The sequence below is a fragment of the Engystomops pustulosus genome, chromosome 5 (assembly GCF_040894005.1).
Source record: "Engystomops pustulosus chromosome 5, aEngPut4.maternal, whole genome shotgun sequence".
NCBI classification, from domain to species: domain Eukaryota; kingdom Metazoa; phylum Chordata; class Amphibia; order Anura; family Leptodactylidae; genus Engystomops; species Engystomops pustulosus.
The window spans coordinates 183,678,062-183,692,191 of record NC_092415.1 but is presented as its reverse complement, the minus strand read 5'-3'; the positions used below and the strand labels follow the sequence as shown (position 1 = coordinate 183,692,191).

Sequence of the window (14,130 nt, the reverse complement as noted above, 5' to 3'; positions counted from 1 at the left end):
ATCAAAGCACACTACTATGCCAGATGAGATGACACTGAGTTAGTGCCTAATTGAAATCCAACCCCTACTAAATTTTCCCACTTCGGTCTTTGCTATGGATATGTGCGTCACTAAGCGCAGAACACAGCGGTCGCAAGTCTCACTACAAATTGCTCAGAATTGCCTAGTACATGCACTGCAGCAAGTACAGCCACCAGCAGATCAACCAGAAATCAAATATATAGAACGCTACTGTAGGCGTAAGTAAGCTGTTTGGATTCTCCTATGGCTATTTTCTAGCCAAGTATCAAAGCACACTACTATGCCAGATGAGATGACACTGAGTTATTAAACAAAATAAACGTAAAAAAAAAAGTTAATGGCAGACTGTGCCTAATTGAAATCAAACCCCTACTAAATTTTCCCACTTTGGTGTTTGAGGTGGATATGTGTGCCACTAAGAGCTAAACACAACGGTAGCAAGTCCCCCTGCTAATTCCTCACAAAATGGTACTAGATGCAAATAAAAAAAAAAAAAGTAGAACGTTATTGTAGCCCTAAGAAGGGCTGTTGGGTTCTTGGAGAATCACTCCTGCCTAACAGTAAGCTAATAGAACACCCTAACGCTTTCCCTGACCAGCAGCAGCTCTCTCCCTAGCGGCATCCAGACACAGAATGATCTGAGCAGCGCGGGGAGCGGCTAGTCTATCCCAGGGTCACCTGATCTGGCCAGCCAACCACTGCTATCGACGTGTAAGGGTACCACGTCATGCTGGGTGGAGTGCAGAGTCTCCTGGCTTGTGATTGGCTCTGTTTCTGGCCGCCAAAAAGCAAAACGGCGGGAGCTGCCATTTTCTCGAGCGGGCGAAGTATTCGTCCGAGCAACGAGCAGTTTCGAGTACGCTAATGCTCGACCGAGCATCAAGCTCGGACGAGCATGTTCGCTCATCTCTAGTGGTTATCCCTAAATCTCCTGGACGTTATTAACTCCTAGATTCCTGCTGGCTTCCTCTTCATAAACACAAAACCAGTGAGGGCCATGAGGTACCATCACCCAGTTTGTAGGTGTTAATTCCTTACTATGCCCTTTTACAAGGCCAGAATCGTTCCAAGACACAGGATGAAGAAGTAACTGGGGCCACAAGTAAATATCGGGTAATCTTGTGGCCTAATACTGTTCCTCCTGCCCAATGTTCTGTGATGTGCAACGTCTTATCCCCAGTGATAATCCGGATATTGGTTTAGTCCACACCTTTGTCTCGTTCTACTTATGATTTCATGCTTAGGAATTTCTTTTGTACAAATCAAGATGTAATCTTGTTCCACTTGTCCAGATTATTGGCACAGTCATTGAAGCGTTGAAATCGGATATTGGCAGATTGTTGTATAACCATGTAGAAAACAATCGGACACAACCAAATGTGACTTAAAGAGGAGCCGTCAGGTCCATTTGGGACCCTAAACCAAATATCTGTCAGGACCTGACAGGTCCTCTTTAAAGGGGTTGTCCAGTTACAACAAGTTATCCCCTAGCCATAGCAAAGAGTGCTGATCAGTGGGGGGTCTCAGTGGTGGGATCCCCACAGATCACGAGGACAGGATGAGGGATAGAGCAGTAGGTCAGATCCGTGCTCCGAGGCTCTATTCATGCTCTATGGCACTGATGGATATAGCAGCGTACAGCACTCAGCTATCTCTCTCACCACCGTAGAAATAAATAGAACAGCTGGACCGGCTGCTGTTTATTTGGGGTGCAATGAACCCCCATTCTCTTGATCTGTGGAGGTCCCATTATTGGGACCTCTAATAAACAATAAGTTCATCTCCGGTACTGTGGATACCCCTAAAAACATGTCAGTTCTTTGTGACTTCGTTTGCCATGTAAACTTAACCATCAAGATATACAATAGAGGAATCAGGGGACTGCTCCCAAATCGTTATAATAACTATGACATAATTACCGTTTCCCTCCTAGGCTTTCCTTCCTTAGTCTCTACTTGCAGGCTTTATATGTGACTCTACAGGATCAACCCCATACGGTTGTCCAAATCTCACGACGTTGATGAAAAGGAAACCTCAATGTTCAGATAAATAATCAGGTCCACTTAGCGACCCGAACTGCAAAGTTGAGGTTTGTACCAAAAGTTGCCAACAGCCAGGGGTGAAAGTGCAGGGGTAGCAGCCATAACAGCTGCTATGGGGCCCCATAGTCCAACCTGAGACACTAAATAGTGGAGACTTCACACCATTTATATACATGTTATGCTCCACATTGTACACTATAATGTGGGCTTTGGTTTGGCTGCATTTCAAAAAGCAACAAGTGACTTGTCTGTGCTACAGACTTCTCAGCCCCCACCTTTGTACTGCTCACTCCTCAGCTTTCAGTCCCCACCTTTGTGTTCCTGTACAAATCCCCCCATCCAACAGATGTCCGCTCACCAGGCTGTGACCTCTGTTCCTGTGATTGAAGAAGCAGGAGCTGTACAGGAGCAAAAAAAAGGTGGGGTCCGAGAGCTGAGGAGTGCAAAGCAAAGACAAGTTATGTCTTGTTTTTTTTGTTTTTTTAAATATAGCCAAACCAAAGCCCAACCTCTGGGACTACACAGAGGATTCTGTCAGGATGACTGGTAATTTATAACACACAATTATATTATAATGCAAGATTCTCAGAGAAAGCAGACAGACATATTTACACTGTAGCTGGAATGGGCTTCTGTACCTTTCCTTTAGTGAAAATGAGGTCCCTGGTGACAGGTTCCATTTTTGAGCAGTATATGTTATACCAAAAATTTTTACTTTTTCCCCCTCTTCTGGTGTGGGCTCAATCTTTTAAGCCATGACCACATTTTTGGACAGATTTCCTGAAACTTTAGCAATTTCATACCAGTTATATGTTAAAGATGTGTCACATATTAGGCAAAAATCTGAATTGTCTTTACCTACAAAAACACTGGATGCGCTCTTTTATTATAGGTTTTATTCCAATTTACCACATCATAGGTCCAAGGGCAGTTAAAGATTTTTTAGGAATAACAACTAAGGGATAGGCCAATGGCTGCATAAATGGTGCCTACATACGCAAATCCGTAACGACACTCCGCTGGAGGAGGAAGTGCTATGAGGTCCATCACTTCCGCTGCCGGATGTTGGGGTGTACATAAATACTGGAGGAAGTGTGTGTTGTATATAAATTCTTACTGGAAACCTTTAACTTTTGGGGCACAAAATGTATTATTTATGCAGGGTGTAGCATATCTTAACTTCAGAAAAATGATACAAATTTATGTGCACCCCTTGTTTAAGAAAAATCCCCAATGTTAACATAAATAACTTGAATCTGACAAAAGTAAATACATTTCTATAAAAAATGAACAAATGAAAGGCAGACATTGCTTTTCAACCATGCGCCAATGGAATTTATTTAACCCCTTACTGACATGCAATGTATAAGTACGTCATGCGTGGTCTGTGGGTGTATGGAGAGCGGTCACAGGCTGAGACATGTCATTTGGGGCACACAGTGAAAGCTGTAAAAACCCAGCGCACAAGAAAATGTTGTAAATGCGTTTTTCCACCGATTTCGCTACATTTGGAATGTTCCCTCTTCCCAGTACACATGGAATATTAAATACCATCACTATGAAGTGCAATTAGTGACGCAGAAAACAAGTCACACAGGGCTTTATGTGGAAGTTAGATTTTTGAAGAAAATTCATGCAAACGGCCTGGACAGAAATGATGGTTCCCTTAAAGGACACCTACCACCAGGATGAAGGATTGTAAACCAAGCACACTGACATACTGGTGTGTGTCCACTCTGGCAGGATTTGCCCTTCCTGTAGCTTTGTATGCTTTTGTTTTTAAGAAAAAGTGGTTTTAAAAATTTTGCAGATGAGCCTTCGGGGCTCCAAGCTCCATTGACATGTATAGAGTCTGGAGCCCCTAAGGCTCATTTGCATAATTTGTGAAACCTTTTTAATGTAAAAACAAGCTCCTGAGAAGCTAATATAAAAGCAGAACCTGCCAGAGGGGACACTCACCAGTATGTCACTGTGCTTGGTTTACAATTCTTTATCCTGGTGGCAGATTTCTTTTAATATTTTTTACACAACCTTTTGAGGCTGCAATCAAACTACTTCTATAACTTTCAATTAGACTTCTACGACTCTCAGCAGGTATTTTGGGCCACTCCTCATGAGCAACTTGCTCCAGTTTTCTGGTTTGGCCTTTTCCAGACACCAGGTTTCAGCTCCTTCCAAAGATGCTTAATAGGATTTAGGTCGGGGCTTACAGAAGCCACTTCAGAATAGTCCTATGTTTTCCTCTTTTATTTGTGAGTGTTGTTAGCTGTGTGTTTTGTGTCATTATTATCATTTGTCATTATCCTGTTGCAAGACCCATGACCAGCGTCTGAGACCCAGCTTTTGGACACTGGGCTTTAAAGGAAACCTACCACTGCCCGCATGATGAAATCATGCGAACAGACCACCCGGTAGGCTACTTAATGCTGATGCCGGCACATAGTTTAGTTAGGCACGGCAATCGTTAGTTTAGCTAAAAAAAACTATTTTCTTACATATTTAAATGAGCCCTCCGGTGCAACCTGCGCCATCTTCGGGCTGGCGGTGGCTTCAGATGTTTAATTATTCCTCCTTCAGGTGCCGAGAGCCGTGACGTCACCAAGCTCTCGGCACCTATCGCCGGCCGGCTGTGCGAGACTTAGTGTCTGCGCATGCACGATAGGTTCTGAGACCTTGGTGACGTCACGGCTCTCGGCATCAGCATTAAGTAGCCTACCGGGTGGTCTGCTCGCATGATTTCATCATGCGGGCAGTGGTAGGTTTCCTTTAAGTGTTATTTATATAGCGCACACAGATTACGCAGCGCTGCACAAGGCTTACCAAATCAGTCCCTGTCCCCAATGGGGCTCATAATCTAATCAACCTACCAGTATGTTTTGAAGTGTGGGAGGAAATCAGAGGACCCGGAGGGAACCCACACAAACACGGAGAGAATATAAAAACTCTTCAGAGATGTTGACCCTAGGACCCCAGCGCTGCAAGCCTTTAATGCTAACCACTGAGCCACCGTGCTGCCCACGCCATATTTGTCCAGGCCTGTTTCATGAGTTTTCTTTTTGTAATTCTGAAGTATGTTTGAGAAGCAATGTTTGTCTTCGAATTGTTCATTTTCACAGAAGTTGAATTTATTATTACTTTTGTCTTATTCAACTTATTTCTGTCACCATTGTAAATTTTTCTTTTTATTAAATGAGGGATACCAACAATTTAGTCCATGTGTGAACGTGTAGAGGACACAGTGTGAGTGATATTTATATATATACACATTATACACTCACCGGCCACTTTATTAGGTACACCTGTCCAACTGCTCGTTAACACTTCTAAACAGCCAATTACATGGCGGCAACTCCGTGCATTTAGGCATGTAGACATGGTCAAGATAATCTCCTGCAGTTCAAACCGAGCATCAGTATGGGGAAGAAAGGTGATTTGAGTGCCTTTGAACGTGGCATGGTTGTTGGTGCCAGAAGGGCTGGTCTGAGGATTTCAGAAACTGCTGATCTACTGGGATTTTCACGCACAACCATCTCTAGGGTTTACAGAGAATGGTCCGAAAAAGAAAAAAACATCCAGTGAGCGGCAGTTCTGTGGGCGGAAATGCCTTGTTGATGCCAGAGGAGAATGGGCAGACTGGTTCGAGCTGATAGAAAGGCAACAGTGACTCAAATCGCCACCCGTTACAACCAAGGAAGGCAGAAGAGAATCTCTGAACGCACAGTACGTCGAACTTTGAGGCAGATGGGCTACAGCAGCAGAAGACCACAGCGGGTGCCACTCCTTTCAGCTAAGAACAGGAAACTGAGGCTACAATTTGCACAAGCTCATCGAAATTGGACAGTAGAAGATTGGAAAAACGTTGCCTGGTCTGATGAGTCTCGATTTCTGCTGCGACATTCGGATGGTAGGGTCAGAATTTGGCGTCAACAACATGAAAGCATGGATCCATCCTGCCTTGTATCAGCGGTTCAGGCTGGTGCTGGTGGTGTCATGGTGTGGGGAATATTTTCTTGGCACTCTTTGGGCCCCTTGGTACCAATTGAGCATCGTTGCAATGCCACAGCCTACCTGAGTATTGTTGCTGACCATGTCCATCCCTTTATGACCACAATGTACCCTGTAACATCTGATGGCTACTTTCAGCAGGATAATGCGCCATGTCATAAAGCTGGAATCATCTGACTGGTTTCTTGAACATGACAATGAGGTCACTGTACTCAAATGGCCTCCACAGTCACTAGATCTCAATCCAATAGAGCATCTTTGGGATGTGGTGGAACGGGAGATTCGCATCATGGATGTGCAGCCGACAAATCTGCGGCAACTGTGTGATGCCATCATGTCAATATGGACCAAAATCTCTGAGGAATGCTTCCAGCACCTTGTTGAATCTATGCCACGAAGAATTGAGGCAGTTCTGAAGGCAAAAGGGGGTCCAACCCGTTACTAGCATGGTGTACCTAATAAAGTGGTCGGTGAGTGTATATAGCTCAGTAGGGGATGTAGTCCCTATCCAGGGAACACAAAACCATAACTGACTGTGATGCATTCGGAGGCGCAGTGTGGAAAAAGCAGCCATAGGATCTGGGGACAAATTTATCAGCCGGGAGAAGCTCTCAAAGTTCTCCATCCAATGGAGCAGGTTCCTCACCTATGAATTGCTAGATGACACCTGGTCCTGTGTGTGCTCTGTAATTACTGACTAACCTGGATTGTAAGACAATTGTCGGCACGTCTAGCATAATAATGAGTTAAGTCTGCTGTGGGTAAGTGGCTCAGGGTGCGGAGTGTCATCAGATAATATCAATGTTGTCAGCATTTCTGATCGGGGTGTGGGGGTTAATTAAGATTCAACTGCTAATTTTGATGATGATGATAGAGAGTTATGAGAACTAGGAACAGAATCCTTGCACCAGGGTTCATGAACCTTTAGTGATGCTTGTGCCGCCAATAGAACATAGGACTCCTGCACCCCACAGCGTACACCCTACTGTTACACCGCAGAGGAGTCGTCGTGTCATGATGGAGTCACACACTTTCTATACACATGACCCTGGAAATAAAAGAAAAAACAAAACACTGTGTAGTGCAGAGACAGAGAGTGTGAGGTCTCATGTGACACCTAGGACACAGATCCTGGAGAAAACATCACCTGGATCCAACAGCGGAGACAGCTCAGAACAGTCCATACCCCTTCCCTCCTAGCATCTTCTCATATGGGGCCACTACCAGTTACTGACCCCTCCATAGACAGCTAAATGTGACCCTGCGGCCCCCTCCCCCATCACACAGGCTATTCTGTTACACTTGGACCCCTCTTTTACTCAAAAAGCCCACATCGCCCCCCACCAGTGCTTCCCTCTCCTCTACCTCACACTGCCCCGCCATGCATCCCCTTCCTGTACCTCACACACGGCCCCCCATGCTCCCCTCTGCATAACACAATGCCCCCCTCCTCCTCATAGACTGCCCACGTTTCACCGGTTCCCCCTAAAGACTTCTCCTTAAGCTCCACTCTTCCTCACAGACTGCAAACCAGTGCTCCCCAACTCCTCACAGGCTGCAACCCAGTGATCCTCAACTCACAGACTGCTCCCCCTGTGCTCCCCTTCTCTTCACAGACTGCCCCCCATGCTCCTCTGTTCCTCACAGACTGTCCCCCCTGTGCTCCCCTCTTCCTCAGACTGCCCCCCTCCTCTTTCTCACCGACTGCCCCCCTCTTCTTCCTCACCGACTGCCCTCCTCTTCTTCCTCACCGACTGCCCTCCTCTTCTTCCTCACCGACTGCCCTCCTCTTCTTCCTCACAGACTGCCCCCCCATGCTCCCCTCTTCCTCACAGACTGCCGCCCCATGCTCCCCTCTTCCTCACAGACTGCCGCCCCATGCTCCCCTCTTCCTCACAGACTGCCCCTCCCCCCCCCCCCCCGTGCTCCCCTCTTCCTCTTGTTTACATTTGCCAGACTCCGTAAAAGAATGAACTGGAAACAGGAGTCACCCTGATGGAAATTCCACAGACCCAATGGTAGAGAAAGGGGTCGCTGTACATTGGGAATACGAGGGCAGGAGTGACCAGGCCACTATATATAATCATATATTCAGTGATCACCTCGTATTGGGTGGCATAAATGATTGATATACTGTATGTAATGCGCCATGGGTGAATTTTCTCTGCCAGGACTTTATGTTCTGGTGAGGCAGAGGTTGGGCGATTATGTGCCGAGAGGCGGATACTCCCAAACCGGATCAAGGCAGATGAGAGCGACGCGTAATGTGCAGAGAATTTATCAGCTGTCATAATACACGGGGTACTGAGGCGACATGCACAGGGCCCTGGCAGAGGGGGGCGCATGAGTTTGCTCCCCACCTCTCTTCATAGAAAACCGAGCAGCCCCGATCTGGCAAGAGTAAGGACTTGTCACGCCCAGCCAGGTCACAGTGCGGTGAGACCCCGAGTGCCATGGACTGTGATCTGGTGCAAAATCATGGCCATATTCACAGTAGTGTGCACAAGGCCTTACAAGGCATCTACCACCAAGATCAAACATTCTACCAAGCACACGGACATGCTGATGTGTGTCCTCTCCAGCAGGATCCAACCTGCATTTATCTTCTTATATCCTGGACTTTACAAAAAGGCCTTTAATATTATGCAAATAAGCCTAAGTGGCTCTGGGCTCCTCAGGTGTTAAAAGGGTCTGGACCCTCTGTTTTATTTAAATTTTTTTACCGCATAGGAAGCTAAAAGAAGAGCGGATCCTGCCAGAGGGGGCACACACCGGTATGTCAGGGTGCTTGGTTTACAGTCCTTCATCCTGGTGGTAGATGCCCTTTAATATGAGATAGAAGGGAGAGGTAGCTTTGGAGACAGCACTTTGCTCTATCTCATAGACTGCTCTCATCCCCCTTCTATCTCACAGGCGCTCCCCGCCATTACCTCCTCCTCCTAATTGCAAATATTGTAATGTTTAACCAATAGAGAGCAGAAGAAGAGTGAAGAATTGAGGCAACACTTTCTGCGTAATGATTTCCTTCCCCTTTCTCCCCGTGCCCCCCTCCCATCACACTGGTGCCCTCCATGCGATCCCTCCATCACACTGGTGCCCTCCATGCGATCCCTCCATCACACTGGTGCCCTCCATGCGATCCCTCCATCACACTGGTGCCCTCCATGCGATCCCTCCATCACACTGGTGCCCTCCATGCGATCCCTCCATCACACTGGTGCCCTCCATGCGATCCCTCCATCACACTGGTGCCCTCCATGCGATCCCTCCATCACACTGGTGCCCTCCATGCGATCCCTCCATCACACTGGTGCCCTCCATGCGATCCCTCCATCACACTGGTGCCCTCCATGCGATCCCTCCATCACACTGGTGCCCTCCATGCGATCCCTCCATCACACTGGTGCCCTCCATGCGATCCCTCCATCACACTGGTGCCCTCCATGCGATCCCTCCATCACACTGGTGCCCTCCATGCGATCCCTCCATCACACTGGTGCCCTCCATGCGATCCCTCCATCACACTGGTGCCCTCCATGCGATCCCTCCATCACACTGGTGCCCTCCATGCGATCCCTCCATCACACTGGTGCCCTCCATGCGATCCCTCCATCACACTGGTGCCCTCCATGCGATCCCTCCATCACACTGGTGCCCTCCATGCGATCCCTCCATCACACTGGTGCCCTCCATGCGATCCCTCCATCACACTGGTGCCCTCCATGCGATCCCTCCATCACACTGGTGCCCTCCATGCGATCCCTCCATCACACTGGTGCCCTCCATGCGATCCCTCCATCACACTGCTGCCCTCCATGCGATCCCTCCATCACACTGGTGCCCTCTATGCGATCCCTCCATCACACTGGTGCCCTCTATGCGATCCCTCCATCACACTGGTGCTCTCTATGCGATCCCTCCATCACACTGGTGCCTTCTGTGCGATCCCTCCATCACACTGGTGCCCTCCATGCGATCCCTCCATCACACTGGTGCCCTCTATGTGATCCCTCCATCACACTGGTGCCCTCCATGCGATCCCTCCATCACACTGGTGGCCTCCATGCGATCCCTCCATCACACTGGTGCCCTCCATGCGATCCCTCCATCACACTGGTGCCCTCCATGCGATCCCTCCATCACACTGGTGCCCTCTATGCGATCCCTCCATCACACTGGTGCCCTCCATGCGATCCCTCCATCACACTGGTGCTCTCTATGCGATCCCTCCATCACACTGGTGCCCTCCATGCGATCCCTCCATCACACTGGTGCCCTCCATGCGATCCCTCCATCACACTGGTGCCCTCTATGCGATCCCTCCATCACACTGGTGCCCTCCATGCGATCCCTCCATCACACTGGTGCCCTCCATGCGATCCCTCCATCACACTGGTGCTCTCTATGCGATCCCTCCATCACATTGGTGCCTTCTATGCGATCCCTCCATCACACTGGTGCCCTCCATGCGATCCCTCCATCACACTGGTGCCTTCTATGCGATCCCTCCATCACACTGGTGCCCTCCATGCGATCCCTCCATCACACTGGTGCCCTCTATGCGATCCCTCCATCACACTGGTGCCCTCCATGCGATCCCTCCATCACACTGGTGGCCTCCATGCGATCCCTCCATCACACTGGTGCCCTCCATGCGATCCCTCCATCACACTGGTGCCCTCCATGCGATCCCTCCATCACACTGGTGCCCTCTATGCGATCCCTCCATCACACTGGTGCCCTCCATGCGATCCCTCCATCACACTGGGGCCCTCTATGCGATCCCTCCATCACACTGGTGCCCTCTATGCGATCCCTCCATCACACTGGTGCCCTCTATGTGATCCCTCCATCACACTGGTGCCCTCCATGCGATCCCTCCATCACACTGGTGGCCTCCATCACACTGGTGCCCTCTATGTGATCCCTCCACCACACGCCGCTCCGGCCAGTCCCCGCACTGCTCTTCTCCTCCTCCGCCGCCTCTTCCTGTCTCCTCTCCCGGACACTGAGCGGCGGCTGCAGGTTGTCTCTAGGCCCCGCCTCTTCCTGCCCGGTCATGTGACCTCCTTTAAACCTTCCTCCGCAGCCTGTGCCGGCTGTAGTGTGCGGAGCCGGGCAGAGCGGAGGAGACATGATCGGGCAGTGCAGAGCCGGGCTGCTGCGGAGCCGGTGAGATGTGCTGTGTGTGCACGGGGCTCTAGTGCGGGGTGTGCGTTATCCTGTATGTGTGGGCTGTCAGTCCTGGCGGAGGTGACACGTGTTTGTCTTGCTGTAAACTACAAGTTCTATCATTCTGCCTGTCAGTGGCTGCTGATCCTGAGACTTGTAGGTCCCAATGTCCTACAACATCCTAATTGTGCTGCCAGGTTCACATCTTGCGTTTTTACACCACTTATACGTTATTGTATTGTAGTTAGCTGAGTCACCCATTTACACAACACAATTACAAAACAAAATTCTAATTTATTATTATTATTTTTATATTCTATGTTGTGGCAGACCTGTGGTTGCCACAAAATCTTTTTTGCACAGCGGTTGTTGCAGCCAAAATTGCCTTTAAAATTTACTGTGCTTGGTTATCTAATACAGAAAACTGCAGGGGAGAGACCTTAATTTTGGGTTAAAGCCACAATACAACATGGGGTCTGTAGGAGGGTTTGGCCCTAGAGTCTCATCATGTGTTATGGTAGCGGTGGACCTCCTGTTACACTCATCAATATCAGGACCTACCTTTGGGAGCTCACCCTGAAGTAGTTAAAGGGAATCTGTTATCAGTATTCACCCCACTAAACAAAAACTTTAGGTATGAAATGTTCTTTCTAGAATTCCCTCTTTTATGTGAAATCTCACCACAATTCCTCCAAAGTCATGTGATAGTCAGCAGAGAACAGTCATATTTGCCTGAGATGAGTCAAGTTTAGACTCTGCAGGTGGAGTGTCACTTTTGATGCTGTATTTAAAGGAAATCTACCATCAAAATCCATCATAATATACTAGGGAGATTACTCATAGATCCAGGCACATTGAATGTGGTAATCTTATATTTGTTATCGATCACCTCCTTGCTTCTTAAATCAACTTTTAAAATTATGAAGGGGGTTTACCAGAGCCCCTTCCTTGATTTAGGTTCTGATGAGATATTTTATAGGTTAAATGAGTGAGATTTCTCATAAAAGAGGGAATTCTAGAAAGGATGTTTCCTATCCTGGCTGAGGAGTATAGTGGTTTAATGGGGTAAAATTTGCTGACAGGTTCCCTGCAATTTATTCAAGAACCTTGCGCTCTGGTTGATTAGCTAAGCCTCGCGGCAATACATAATTATGTGGATATACGCTCCAGGATTTTTTTAGCGTATCAACTGGAATTTGCTGCAGTTTTCCTTCTTGCAAATCCTTCAACATATTTGCTACGTGTGAATATTCCCCAAGTGCTACGGAAATTGATGGCGCTATATAAATAAAGATAATAATAATGATAATAATTTATTATTATTAAGTGCTCTGAACATCCAGCATACTTGGATAGCTGCCAAACCAATATGGGGAACTAACACAATATGGTAACTTTATGGGAATTAATAGGGTTTTTAGGTCCACACGATAGAACCTAACCTGCTGATCAGTAGGGTCTCAATGTTGGCACCCCCACACAACACGAGAACAGGGGTCTGATGAGATGATCGGAGCAGCCGGTCCCGCATGGCTGGGCTGCCCTGTTCACTCCTATAGAGATGACGGAAATTGCAGAGCGCCAGTTATCTGTGGGGGTCCTATCACTGAGACGGAGAACGATGGCGGCGCCCAGCACGATGTGACAGAAGAGGAGCCGGGAAGCCAGAAGACGAGCCGCGCCGGGGGAGCAGCGCTGCGCATCGGGGCCACCGGAGGGTAAGTATGTAAGTTTATGATTTTTTTTTTTTTTAAATTCTGGGGGCAGGGCTGTATACTACTGGGGGGGGGCAGGGCTGTATACTACTGGGGGGGGGCAGGGCTGTATACTACTGGGGGGGGCAGGGCTGTATACTACTGGGGGGGCAGGCTGGGCTGGCTGTATATTATAGGGGGCTGGCTGGATATATACAGGGCGGGTTGGGGTCTGTGACCAATGCATTTTCCACCCTCGGCTTATACTCGAGTCAATAGGTTTTGCCAGTTTTTGGTGGTAAAAATAGGGTCGGCTTATACTCGAGTATATACGGTATATTTTATTTAAAACCATAGAATTTAATCAGATTTGTTGCGATATACAGAAAGTTCAGTGTGGATAATTGTCAAAGGGCAAATGTAACATTCATCAATAACAAGATATATGATAACAGAATTTCATACATAGTTAGGACATCACACAAAGAGGTAACGGCACATGAGATGTGTAGTACTAGTACACACAGGGTATGTTACCTGGTAAAATATAATGGTATTGCCTCTTCGAGCCACCGGACTGGCGATGATAGATAGCTGATGTTAGAGATCGTCAAATCGGTTCGCAGATTTGGCACCAAATCGAATCCAAATATTTTGTGATGCATTCCGGACGTTTGATTCGTTCTTGTACATACAGTAATAACACAAGTTATTCTAAACCATTAAAATGTGCATTGATTTCAGTGGACTTTTGATCCGTTATTGTCTGTTGGCACCACGTCTGTTAGACATCCATTATTATCAGTTTATGATAAACCTTAAAATGCACCTATGTGCAGCAGACCACACATCCGTTCTTTGCAACCCAATACAGTCCCCCCCCCCCCCCCTTTCCCCTGGTAGGGTTACTGGGATCCCCTTTTGCCCATTTAGCGTATTTTTAGGACTATATGGCGCACAAAAAATCCTTTGATTCTCTCAGAAATCAAAGGTGCGCCTTATAGTCCAGTGCGCCTTATAAATGAACCATACTTACAGACAACAGCTGCCTTGAACTGTGCACAGGTCACCTGCTGGTCATTCATCCTTATAATTAGGTGCGCCTTATAATCGGGCACACCTTTTATATGAACTTGGACGTTTTAGCAGGCATTTATTGAAGGTGCGCCTTATAATCCAAAAATATTGTATATGAT

The 14,130-nt window shown here is 47.7% G+C and overlaps 1 protein-coding gene across 2 annotated transcripts in view; it reads left to right on the top strand.

Moving 5' to 3' along the window:
- The window catches only part of PITRM1 (pitrilysin metallopeptidase 1), a 54,977-nt gene that overhangs the window by 7,625 nt on the left and 33,222 nt on the right, over positions 1-14,130 (top strand). Inside the window, exon 1 of one of the 2 annotated variants that reach the window (XM_072154000.1) lies at positions 11,084-11,240. The exons of the other annotated variant lie outside the window; for it this stretch is intronic. Within the exon in view, the coding sequence (XP_072010101.1) occupies positions 11,203-11,240 (38 nt within the window). The 5' untranslated portion in view covers positions 11,084-11,202. Of the gene's footprint in view, positions 1-11,083; positions 11,241-14,130 lie in introns of those variants that run through there. 2 annotated transcript variants of the gene reach the window in all.